This window comes from Dipteris shenzhenensis, chromosome 32, assembly GCF_047967505.1.
Source record: "Dipteris shenzhenensis isolate YYH24624 ecotype China chromosome 32, Dip_SZ_1.0, whole genome shotgun sequence".
In the NCBI taxonomy this organism is placed as follows: domain Eukaryota; kingdom Viridiplantae; phylum Streptophyta; class Polypodiopsida; order Gleicheniales; family Dipteridaceae; genus Dipteris; species Dipteris shenzhenensis.
The window spans coordinates 26520862-26533146 of record NC_141627.1 but is presented as its reverse complement, the minus strand read 5'-3'; the positions used below and the strand labels follow the sequence as shown (position 1 = coordinate 26533146).

General features: G+C 40.4%; 1 protein-coding gene across 1 annotated transcript in view; it reads left to right on the top strand.

Annotated features, from left to right (window-relative positions):
• Positions 1 to 10403, top strand: part of ARP7 (actin-related protein 7) — a 30365-nt gene extending 19962 nt beyond the window's left edge. The window contains exons 5-7 of the mRNA XM_087370833.1: positions 4634 to 4820; positions 4958 to 5028; positions 9693 to 10403. Of these exons, the coding sequence (XP_087226959.1) occupies positions 4634 to 4820; positions 4958 to 5028; positions 9693 to 9845 (411 nt within the window). The 3' untranslated portion in view covers positions 9846 to 10403. The remainder of the gene's footprint in view (positions 1 to 4633; positions 4821 to 4957; positions 5029 to 9692) is intronic.
• The last annotated feature ends 1882 nt before the right edge of the window (positions 10404 to 12285 follow it).

Here is a 12285-nt window from a genome sequence, read left to right as displayed (position 1 = left end):
CTAGGTAAGACCCATTTAAATGATGCACGAAGTGGGGCTTTTATTGTGAAACTTGTGAGAGGGGAGGCACACTAGGTTGGAGAAAGGTTGAGAAGTTGAAATGAATTGCCACAACTCAAAAATAAAAAGAAATAGTTAGAAAACCTCAAAACAATTGGTATAGTGCTACATGTATGGTGCTCTTGGGGACCTACACTTCTTCATTGAACTGGAGCCAAATTCTTGATTCAAACTCATTTACAAATTACAATCCATGAGTGCATCATCCTACCCCATAATGCAAACTAGTTGTAGGAGCTTGAGCTTGAAGCATCCTACATCCTCTGAAGAAACAAGTTATCTTGTATACCAAGGAGATTCTTGCATAGGAAGAATTTCTCTTGTGGTAGAGCCTTGGTGAAAATATATGCTGGATTGTCTTCGGTAGAGAACACATTTTCCTTAAAGATTTATTTTTGCAATGGGAAGCAACGATTGGATGGGTATGTTCTCCGCAGAGGACAAGCTTGATGGACCCAATTATCCCATGTGGTCATACATGGTGAAACATTTGTTGGTTGCCAACATTTTTTGGGGTATTGCCTTAGGATTGGACCTTCGACCTCCCTCTGTGGCTTCCAATCCGGCTACTACAGCTAGTGCAGCTGTTACAGCCACCTCTGGATCTACCCACTCTTCTACTACTGCTCTAGCATCTCCTCCCACACCCGACCAGGTCAGATGGGATGGTAGAGATGCCCAAGCATATTCTATCATTGCTTTTTCAGTCAAGAGACACATCATTCCTGGCATTCGATCTTCCAAGGCATTGAAGGCTGCGTGGGACATCTTGGCTAACCTTTACCAAGTTCGCAATGAGGCACGTGTTGCTTTCTTACGCATGCAATTGGAGAATGTCAAAATGGAAGAGGGGGACAACATGGATGCATACATCTTAAAAATCAAGGATTTTGAAGAGCATCCCAATAGATAGAGCTCTTGGGACTTCGGGCTTCCTTTCGAATCGTTGACTATCTCCCATAAGCCCTTGTGTATAAACCAGATCTTCAAGTTGAACTTAGAGTGGGCATAGTTTGTGCCACCGAGCTTGTCCTCCTTACTCGTACATGGTGGTCCCATGGAACTTTTCTTTCGTTACACGCCTTTGTTGATGAAAGACACTCTTTAAGGTTGAGAAGAAGAAAAAGGAGAGGCGAGATAGAGGTGTGGGACAGAAAAGAAAAGAAAATTTCCCTGCTGATTTCTCCAATAAGATGCCGACCAGGCTTCCTTGATGCTGTCTTCTCCAGGATGTCGACCCCAGGTTGTCTTGATGCCGTTTTCTACAGGCTGCCTTGTGGCCTTACTGCTGGCCCTTCTGTTGTTCTCACTAGGACCGGTTGCTCAACACAGTCTCCTATCTTATCTACCTCATGTGGGGCTGTCCAACCAGATGCCGATCAATTAGAATGTGAACACCCCATGGGCAGGGTATTCAGAACAGATTGCCGACCAAGAGAATGTGTCCACGCCTAGGACAGGTACCTTCGAATAGCTTCTTGCTTCCTTTTCTTCAACTTGCGTTAAACTAGATGCTGTGATCAACGTATCAATATCCATCAGCTCCTCTTGCTCTCCTTGGTCCCTCATCTACTATGACATCTAATACCATGTTAGAGTGGAGTGTGTGCGGAGGCATACAAGAAACAGAGAGAAAAGTAGACACAAAAGTAGGCAATAGCAACTATATAAATCAAGGAATACAACCACAGCCTTGGATGGATACTCAAGTGACTGCCAAGGAAGGGGAGAGGAGATCCTATTTATGGGGCTGTATATTGGCCAACCGAAGCGTTGTAACGGCCAACCCAGGGTCAGTCAACAAACCTAGGTCAGGTCAGGGGACCCGACCCTGGTCAGCCAACCTGGGTGACCCGACCATAGTTACTTAGCCAAGTTGACCCGACCAGGGTCTACCACCCCATGCCGCAATCAGGCCATGTAATTATAGCTGACATTACAAAAGAGGACTGCAAGACATGTAGAAGTAGAAACATTCATATATTGGGATCCCAAAGGCTCCATCCCCATAAGAATTTGCTGCTCCATTTGTCAAACGATACGTTGGGATTGCGTGGCTGTGTGATGGAAATGTATATTCCGTATATAGTACTAGTTTAGAGATCCCAATTTGGGGGAATAGGGATGCAAATGTGTCAATATGTTTAGTGTGTGCCTCATATGCTTGTGAATGAGTTCAAGTAGAAAAGCTGTATTTTTCCCAAGAGGTTGGCCAAAACAACATGTTGCCCGGTGCAAAACTCACTCAAGGTTTACATGGGACACGTGCCCTTTGAATATTATTCAAAATTTGCTGTTTGGAAAGCAATACATGCTCCCACATTCAATGAGGCAAGAGTGTACAACTTGCCACCCTCTTTTAGTACTTGTGAGGAGCTCCCCTAGCTTGTTGCACCTAGTACAAATGGTAGGTGTTTTTTAAGAAGCTTATGAGTCAAAGTTTGCATCTAATCCATTACATATGTTTGACGATCAAGTTGCATCAATCTTAACGTAGGAACAAAGAAGATTTAATTTAGGTTGTTAGATGGACTAAGGAAAGGATATTAAAATCTTATCCAAAGCAGTGCGATTTAAGAAACTAATCATGAGTTGGATAATCTATTGTGAGTTTAGCTGTGTAAAAGAGCAATGTGCGTAAAAGTTGTTGAAGCCAAAAGGGGTCATTCAGTGAGCAAGCCTTCACAACAAGTTGTGGCAAAGGCAAAGGTAGATGGTAATTGACGAGACACAATGAAACAATACCTTAGTAATTCATCTCTAACAATATCATGTTTTTATCAAGGGGAGGATTAGATGCAAGAATACATCCGATTTGAAAATGAGGTATTTCAAAGGCACATATTCAAAACAATTATTGTCATAATGACGGGTGTAAGAAGAAACATAGAGATAGACGTTATGGCTACTACATTTAGGGCATAGCAATAGTTACAAAAGAATGATGGTTATAACAACATATGTTTCCTAAGGGTAGTGATACATGTTTGATCAATTAAAGGTGTAAGGAAGGAAACGTAATAGACTCAATATTGGCCACAAATGGTATGGTCATTTCAATCTCAGCAGTCTTTCAACTTAGAAGAGAGAATAGTGTTATTGGCCTATTTCCTTTCTTGGAAAAGTCTGTGTGGGGAAGCAAGCCCATACTAGAAACAACTTCAAATTCAGAGATACAATGGATTTAATTCCTTCAAATGTTTGGGAACAGTCACAAACTAGATCAATGAATGATTCATATTATTTTTTGCTTTATTGATGGTTATTGCACAAATTCATGGATATATCTAATGGTGGGAAGACAAATAGAAGAGAGAATAGTGTTATTGGCCTATTTCCTTTCTTGGAAAAGTTTGTGTGGGGAAGCAAGCCCATACTAGAAACAACTTCAAATTTAGAGATACAATGGATTTAATTCCTTCAAATGTTTGGGAACAGTCACAAACTAGATCAATGAATGATTCATATTATTTTGTACTTTATTGATGGGTATTGCACAAATTCATGGATATATTTAATGGGTGGGAAGAGAAATAGATGGAACAAGTTTCTAGAATTTAAGGCATTGGTGATCAATATATCATCTCAATTCTTTTAATTTGGCAAAAGAACCATAACAACAGAGTGGTGTAGATGAAAGAGAACATACTTCTCATGAAAGTGTAGGATTCGTGATAAATTAGAATAATATTCCAAGCATGCCTTGAACAAAAGCAATAAACATTGTTTGGCTTTGTCAATGTCTAAGATATTGTGTCACTGCTGCAGATAGCATTTTTGAAACAAAGAATTGTCAAAGTATTGGATGAAATTAACGTGTATGCTTTTCTCTTTGTATCCAACTAGGATCCATTTCTTGTACTTTACATTAGCAATTATATGTGCATATGCAATGCATTGAAAGACAAAACAAAACAAAACAAAACATAGCAATCAAAGGCAAATGAAATACTATATGAAGTTGACATAAGACAAAGTTATGCATCAACATAATGCTCAAATGACTGATCTTAAATTTAATTCTACTGCATGCTTGATGGGGCATGTTTCTCTTGATTGGTTCAATTGGCATCATGGTCACGAAGAACATTAGCATCTACATTATAATGCTCTTTTTGGAGAGATCGTATAGTCTTCACAAGGAGTTGTTGCTTGAATGAAGAGAATGAAGACTACCTTTTGATTAGTCTTCTCCTTTAGTAAGCTAACCTTTGTTATGGCTGAGTCTGCCCTTCACCTCCGGAGTGCTGAGTGTTGTATCTTATCCTTTTTTAAATTTTCCTTCAGTATGTACTTGATTCTCCTTGATGTTTGCCTTCTTTGGAGAGGGGGGGCGGGGGTTGTCAATGTTCCCAAATCTCAAAAGCGTGCAAATCCTATGTGATGTGCCCAACACAGATGTTTTGAATTGAGGGCGGAGTGTAAAATACAGGAACTCTGGGTTATCATGAGCTGCTCACGGCATTTAAGCTTTTGACTACTTGGTTCAATTTTAGATTCAATTGAATAACTTCCTTATAAGTATTTTGTGCCATGGATGTGGAATGATGTATGGAATATTATATACAAGCAGGTCATCTCAATTAGCAAAGAGAGTTATATGGTTGGTGAGGCATTATTTCAACCATCTTTGCTTCGTGTTGACGAGCATAGCATTGTGGAGGCGCTTTTTCGGAGCGTGTCATTATGTGTGCCATCGGAAAGCCAAAGGCAGTTGCTAGAAAATATTGTTCTTTGTGGAGGAACAACCACCATGCTAGGTACAATAATTGCTAAATGGCTCTCTCTCTTTAAATTAGAATGGCTGCATGTTGGAAATGATTCGAGGCATGTTTCTAGGACAAGTGAAGTAAGTTCAATGGCATAAGAAGTCATAATCTTATTTTAGTACATGCAGGTTTTGATTTTCGCTTTCAGAAAGAAGCAAATCTTCTTGCAACCCCATCTATTCGACCTGCTCTTGTCAAGGTCAGTCTTGAAGGCATATGATGCTATAGGCTGATAATAATTGGATGCCCCTATGATAGGGCTACAAAAAATATATAAATTAGCAATAAATGGATGTCTTTATGAAAAGGCTACAAAAAATATATAGATTAGCTGTAAAAGGGTCTTTTTTTTCAACAAAAAAAGAATGACAGTGTCATGTGGTCTTGTGTAGTGCTTATTGTGTAAGACATCAGGTTTTCCTTGTAGCTATTGCACCCAGAGTCTAAAGTATTTTGCAAGCATCCTCATGAAAGTGTTATTGAGGTCTCCAACAAACCCTTCTTGACTTTCCTACTTTGATCTGAACTTGAAGGCATGAGTTTCATGTTGACATGCAATAAAGGGTGAAGATATATGTACATAGGGAAAAAGGCCTAAATGGTTTATGAGACATAGTACTCCTTAAAAAATATGTTGAATTGTTATTGTCTTTATTGCACCTTCAACCTAAATGTTGTTAGGAGTTCAACACAATTTTCAAGGAATGCGTGCAGCGTCGACTTGTTTTATTGGAGGTGAGGATAACAAATGAAGTTGGATAGGAGCAAGGAGAGTCCGATTCACAATTCAACACAAGTGAAGAGCATGATATGGATGTTTAGAGATGCATTTATACATTCAAAATTATAGCTAGAGAACACAAAATTTGCATTGTGCTTGCTTGCATGACGCCATAGGCATAGTAGCTTGACATCTTGACTCCACTCAATCAAGAGGGTTGTGTATATTAGACTTCAAGCTATGTTTTGATGTCTTATTGGTCAAGCATGTGTTTAGGAATTATACTCCAAGGTTTCAGCCTTGCACACATTTTGTTGTTCATTGCATCAAGACCTGTTAGTGGCTCTTTGGAAACACACACTTTCTTTTTCAACCTCGCTTCTTGTTTTGGGAAGACATGAGGACAAGATGAATAATTATTTTTAAACAAATTTTCTATTTTGTATTGACAAGCATATGGTAGGGATCAATATGAGATAGTTGAACTGAGTGGGATACCTATGTTGTTTTATCAATCTGGGATGTTTCCAACATATTGTTTTAATGACCCAACAGAGGGTATGCACAGCGGAAGACTGATAGTAATGCCCAGGAGCTCACACAGTGTGATGTGGGGTGTGGAATCACAAACTTCTTAACTTATGTGCATCGATGTGCAAGCCAGTAAATAGACAATGCTCAGAGACAAATATAGAAGCAACTCTTTATATTTCCGTCTGTACACAAAGTAGGACAGGATACAATACCAAAAGGTCCTTCTACTACAAGCTTGACACTTAAGCTTGACACTTCCAGATCTCTGAGCCCACATGCTCCACCTCGAGCATTAGATCCCTTCCACCTTGCTGTCCGGAAACCAGCCTAGGTGGGCAGCACCTTGAGCTCAGTCTGCAGCCCTATGTCAGCCTCCTTCTCCTCTTGTGTGTAGGTCCAAGGGTAGGCTTTCTGCTGCTGCTGTCTGCTCCCCAACTGCTCCAAGTGATGATGAATGAGGGCTGGAGGCCCTCCTTTTATAGGCCCCCAAGGGGCTGAGAACTCCACCGACCCAGGCCCCTAGATCTGGCCGATCTGGTCGGTTCTTCCTGCCCCTCTTGACCGACTCTTCTGGGCCCTCCTGCGCCGACTTTACTGCCCTATATAAGGGCTGTTGCTGGACTATTTTGGGTTGCTGCCTGGTCCCAAGGGCAGCCCCCATTGGGCCCTACCCTTGGGCACATCTATGGTTAGGTGACTGGCCCACCATAGCCTCCACCTCTGTCCCTTCTGTCCTGCTGGTTCTGCCCTCTGCCAGGCTCTCTCCAGCCACGTGTGCAGTGCCGTACTGATCCGTACTGCTGCTGAGGTCAGCCACCATGTGTTGCCATCATGCAGCCACTCCTCGCCTCTATCTGGAGCTACAAATTGCCACTGATCTGCTCCTGGACCTTCTCTAGATGTGCTGCCCACATGACAGCCATGATGCTGTCCATGTGGCAGCCCCTTTCTCTCTTTTTCTGTGGTGTATTTCCCTAGGTCTCTCTTCCCCATTCTCTCCTCATATGGGGGCTTACAGATGGGGAGGTGACCATTTCAACACATATACACATCTCCTTGAGCATATCATTAAGGTTTGGTTCCTCAAAATAGATGGAAATAGCAATTCAAGTTTAGAGGCCAATTTCTCATTCTTGCTCCTTAGGGTGATAAGTTTTTCCTTGAATGCATCTCCATCAGAAAAATGTCATCAATGGAATTCTCCACATGATTTGGATTTGCAACGTATGTAAAGAAATTTAAGGTTTGCCTTTATCATGGTTTTGTTTGGACCCTTTGGAATGGAGATGACCATTAGAGGTGGCCCTTTGAAACACTCTTTTGTGCTTTCAATATACCCTCTTGCTCACAATTATGGTGTAACAGCCTATTAGTGTGCTTATCACATTGATAAGGGCATTTGCTAGGACTCATTGATTGCACATGGCATATGATTATAGGAAGAGAAGTTATTTCTTTTCCAGGCTCACTTACCATAGATGAAATAGGTACTTGATGTGCATCAACACTATGTCTAATATTTCCTGAAGGCAAAGAGTGCAAAGTGGTCTTTGTGGATTTGAACTCAATTTAGGACTATCAGAAGAAGGGTCGATAGTTTGATTAGATACCATATTTGTACCATGTTTGTGGTACCTATTGTTAGAAATGTCACTGGCCAACCTGTGAGGCCCCATATGAGGAGGACAAGGGGTTAGGGGACATGGTGAGGTAGGGTTACTTGGAGCAGGGTGTTGCTGAGCAGTCTGGATCTGACTAGAGGATTGTCTCCATCAGAGATTGCAGCAGCAGCATGGAGTCTTGAGGTGGGGTGGAAAAATGGAAGGAACCATCACCAGAGAAGGCCTCTCCCTATCCGTGTCAGCTGCTATCATCCTCACCATTGCAAATGAGTCCCTGGGATCTCATCACACCCCTCCTTATGAGCATCCTATTGGGGGTTGTCCCTGACAAAAGAATCTACGTGAGTTTGTGAACAACAATGCTGAAAGGATGCTTCATAAAGCTCAAACAATGGATCATAAGAGAGAAACACAAATCGTCATTCCAGATATGTATAAACAATTGGACATAATGCATAAGATCAATCTAACCATGAAAACTCTAGGGTATAAGGAGGTGCCAAAATCAACCTTCAATAGAATTTGGAAGACGGATTTCAAGGTTGTCTCAATTTCTCATACAAGTAGGTTTTAAAAGTGTAGCCTTTGGAGTGCAATCAAGTTCAAATGGGGTGCAACTAAGATACCAGCTCAGAACGTGACAAGCTGTTCGATGAGAGGAGAGCATATGAAACAACAAACGACTTATCGGCATGCATACATTCATGGCATTACAAATCAGAGTGATTGGTTGGCAGCATGTTTGCTTGGTAGCATGTCAGCAGATGGGGCTGCAATGCCAGGGTCTATTTACAGGCCTGGCAGTAGACCGTAGCAGGTCCGATGTTGAAAAGCAGTGGGGCCGGTGGGCAAGCCTGGTCTGTGTGTGCAAACATCCTTCTTCAACAAAACCGGAGTGTGTCGAAGTTGATTAGATGGAAACTTATATGTCTTTTCAGAGGGAGATAGGAAGTTAATTGTAATCCTATATATTGATAATTTGATTCTTACACCGTCGACCTCCGTTATCGTCACCCGTCCATCGTATTTGCCCGTCCGCTTCTGGCTGGTGCGCCTCCCTATTGGTGCGCATCCCAGCTGCGCCTCTCGTCGCCCATGCGCATTATCTTTGCGCCAGTCTGCGCCCGTGCACCGCCCATCTGCAAACCTTAGCCTCTAAGGTTGCATACTACGGTGGGTTAGAGGGTTTGGTTAGTTGGTTAGGTTTAGGTTTGGGTAGAGCTAGGTTAGGTTAGTACTAACTAGGGTTACAAGGAGGGTTAGGTTAGACTAAGCCAGTGTTTGAACTGTCTTACCAGTCCTTAGGTTAGTAGTCTCAAGTGTCCTAGGTGACTTAGGGACCCCCCCCCCCCCGAAAAAAAAAAGGGGGCAAAAACTTAGAATGCTTGATGGGATCAATAATGAGATGACGCACGGACAAAAAAGGGAATCCTTGAAATGTCCTGCTATACCCTAGAGTAGAGAACATCTATGCTAGATGCTGATGAAATGAGATCTTTTTCGGAGAAATTTTCCAGCAGCATTTCTTTATTTGTTAAAATAATCTTAAATAAAGCTTCATACTTGGCAAACCCCTCACTCTAAAGTGTTGATAAGCAGTCCCTGAATCTTGTGGAGAGCTTGAACTCAGAAGACTGATACTTTATAGATAGTAAAGGAAAAGAATAGGGGTTTATAATGATCTGGAACTAGAGAATTTTTTTATTCTGAAGTAATTCCCGACTTCAGCAGCATAAATAATACAGTGGTGCATCATATGCGTTGAGCGCTTAGTGTACGAATTTCTGTTTTTATTTACTGATGTGGTCGCATAAGACATGTATTACACAAGATTGCTTCAATTTGTAATCATGAAATGCTTATAACTAGACTAGAGTACTGTGTTGTTTACATGCCTTCCTGCCCCACTTATGAATGTTTCATGTTCTTTTCAATTTGTATATACAACTGCGCTGATCTGGCAGACTTGCTGTTCTGTCTTAATAGCCTCCTGAATACATGCCGGAGAACACATTACGGTATTCAGCATGGATGGGAGGTGCAATTCTGGCAAAGGTTGTCTTCCCTCAGAATCAACACATAACAAAGGCTGAGTATGATGAATCAGGTCCAAGCATTGTTCACAAAAAGTGCTTTTAATATGACCATGTCTGGTGTGTATTTCGAAATCTGTATCCTCGTACAGTAGATGAAGGTGCTGTTGGGCATACAAATGAATAGTAATGGTGTCTTAAGAATGACAATCCCTATAGTCGACTCAGTTTAGAACCCATGGTTGGTGCTAAAGCATGGAGACCTTGGTATCAGCAGAATTGATTTCTTTTCAGCAATCACATGACATACTGTTGCAGGTAAAAACGAGAATACAAACCACTTATATATGCAATCCAAAAGTGGTTAAGTCTGTTGTTAGGCGGTCATGTTGTGAGTGTTACATATCACTAAGGTTGACATTGACTGGTGTCTCCACTATATCAGACATTGTGTTATACTCTTTCTGGAAGTAATTCTAGAACATATGAGAATGTCCTTGATGGTTTCACTACCGCTTATTGGACCTTGTTTGCTCATAAGCCGGCATGTGTTCAGTTCTACTACTCCTGCAGAGCCAGGATGGAGTTGAAAATACTTCTGCATAGGACAACAGGGACTGAATTTATTCTCTTGGAAATTAATATTGGAAATATGAATGTTGATCTTGCTTCTTTTGTTTGCGAATGATTGAAAGTGTAGAACATGGTGGGTAGCTTGTGTGTCTCTATAGTGTGATTCTTAGGACCAATTCTTGCTACCATTGTTCAGAATCTCGTACAGAGATAAACTTGGGGATCTAAACATTCTCTTCTTATTTCCGGATTTCAATTTAAGTGTATACTGGTGTTGTGAACCATTTAAGTTTTTTTTTCCCACTCTAGGTTGGCTGACACGAAATTCCAGCAATGCACATCAACTCTACTTAGTGTTTGAAGTTTCAACTCCACTGTTTTTTTGGGACATAGACCTGCTCTGAACTTCTGTGCTTTGCATTATTAAAGTTGTCTCTCCTGCTTGTCATATTCATTTTTAGCAGTTACTCTAGTGCTCAATCTGTGTTGCTGTAGTCACTGAAAAGTTTGATTTTTGAAACATTACAATGCTTACTGCCTTTAGGAACAGAGTCGCATGAAATCAAACAAGTGCATATGTGTACTGAACACACTGGGAATATAAGTATAAAAGGTTATTGTTAACTCAAATTCAAGAAATTGGCATGAAAGGGACACTTCGGAAAGTGAAGCATTAGAGGTCATTACTGCAAAAATCAGGAAATCAGCATTAAAGGAAAGAGAGTCATGCAGGAAATCAGCATTAAAGGAAAGAGAGTCATGAGCAATGTGAGAAGTGGTATGAGAAATGGCATGTTCATATTACTCACATATAGATTTACATCTCATTACATTCATTTATTGATCAAACACAATGATCTAAAAGACCTAGCAAGGACAAATGGAGAGACCGCTCAAGGCAAAAAAAAAAAGCAATGTCAAAGGCAAGGTAAACCTCCATTTCCCTACAAGGTGACCCTGTTATCTGAGACATTTTCCACAACATTGGTGTCCATGACATTATCAATCAAGACACTTAAAGGACTCACTCCCTTCGATTATAAATATATAGATAAGGAAGCATGTTGTCTCTCCACATACGCTCTGTTTCGAGATATATTATACCACAATACTATTATCCATGACATTATATCACTCCCTTGGATTAAAAATATATAGATAAGCAAGCATGTTGCCTTTCTACTGGCACTTTGTGAGAGATCTATGCTCTGTTTCGAGATATATTATATAAGATATTTTCCACAACACTATTATCCATGACATTATATCACTCCCTTGGATTATAAATATATAGATAAGCATGTTGCCTTTCTACTGGTACTTTGTTTTGAGACACACAAGTGCACGCACGCGCACACCTTTTTTGTTAAAAAATGGTTTATTTAGAAGAATGTACATTCACAGTTGTCCCAAAATGAAACAACTAATACTTAAAACTAGAAACAGTAGTAAAACACTCCCAGCTGGGCTTGAGGAAGGTCTCCAAGGGAACAAGCATCCTAAAGAAAATCCTCACACAAAATTTTCCTTGTGAAATCCATTTGTCCTTATATTACAACGAACAATCCCACAAAATGTGACAACCAGTTACAAGCATGAAAAGATATCTCACACACACACACACACACAGATAGATAGATAGATAGATAGAGAGAGAGAGAGAGAGAGAGAGAGAGAGAGAGAGAATAATTTTGATTAGTAAATATGTATACTTTCTCCACTAAGAATGATTCTTTTATGTATCCCTCTTGAAATCTTTCATTTACACTCTCTTTTAACCACCCCACATACCAAGCACACTAATCCTTCCATACTTTCTCTAATCCCTTCTCAAAATATGCACTTATTCGCTCCTTACTCCACTTGTGATTTAAACTTCTCTTGTGACTTAATCTTTTATATATACATACATATGTATGTATATATATATATATATATATATATATGCATATGTATGTATATACATACATACA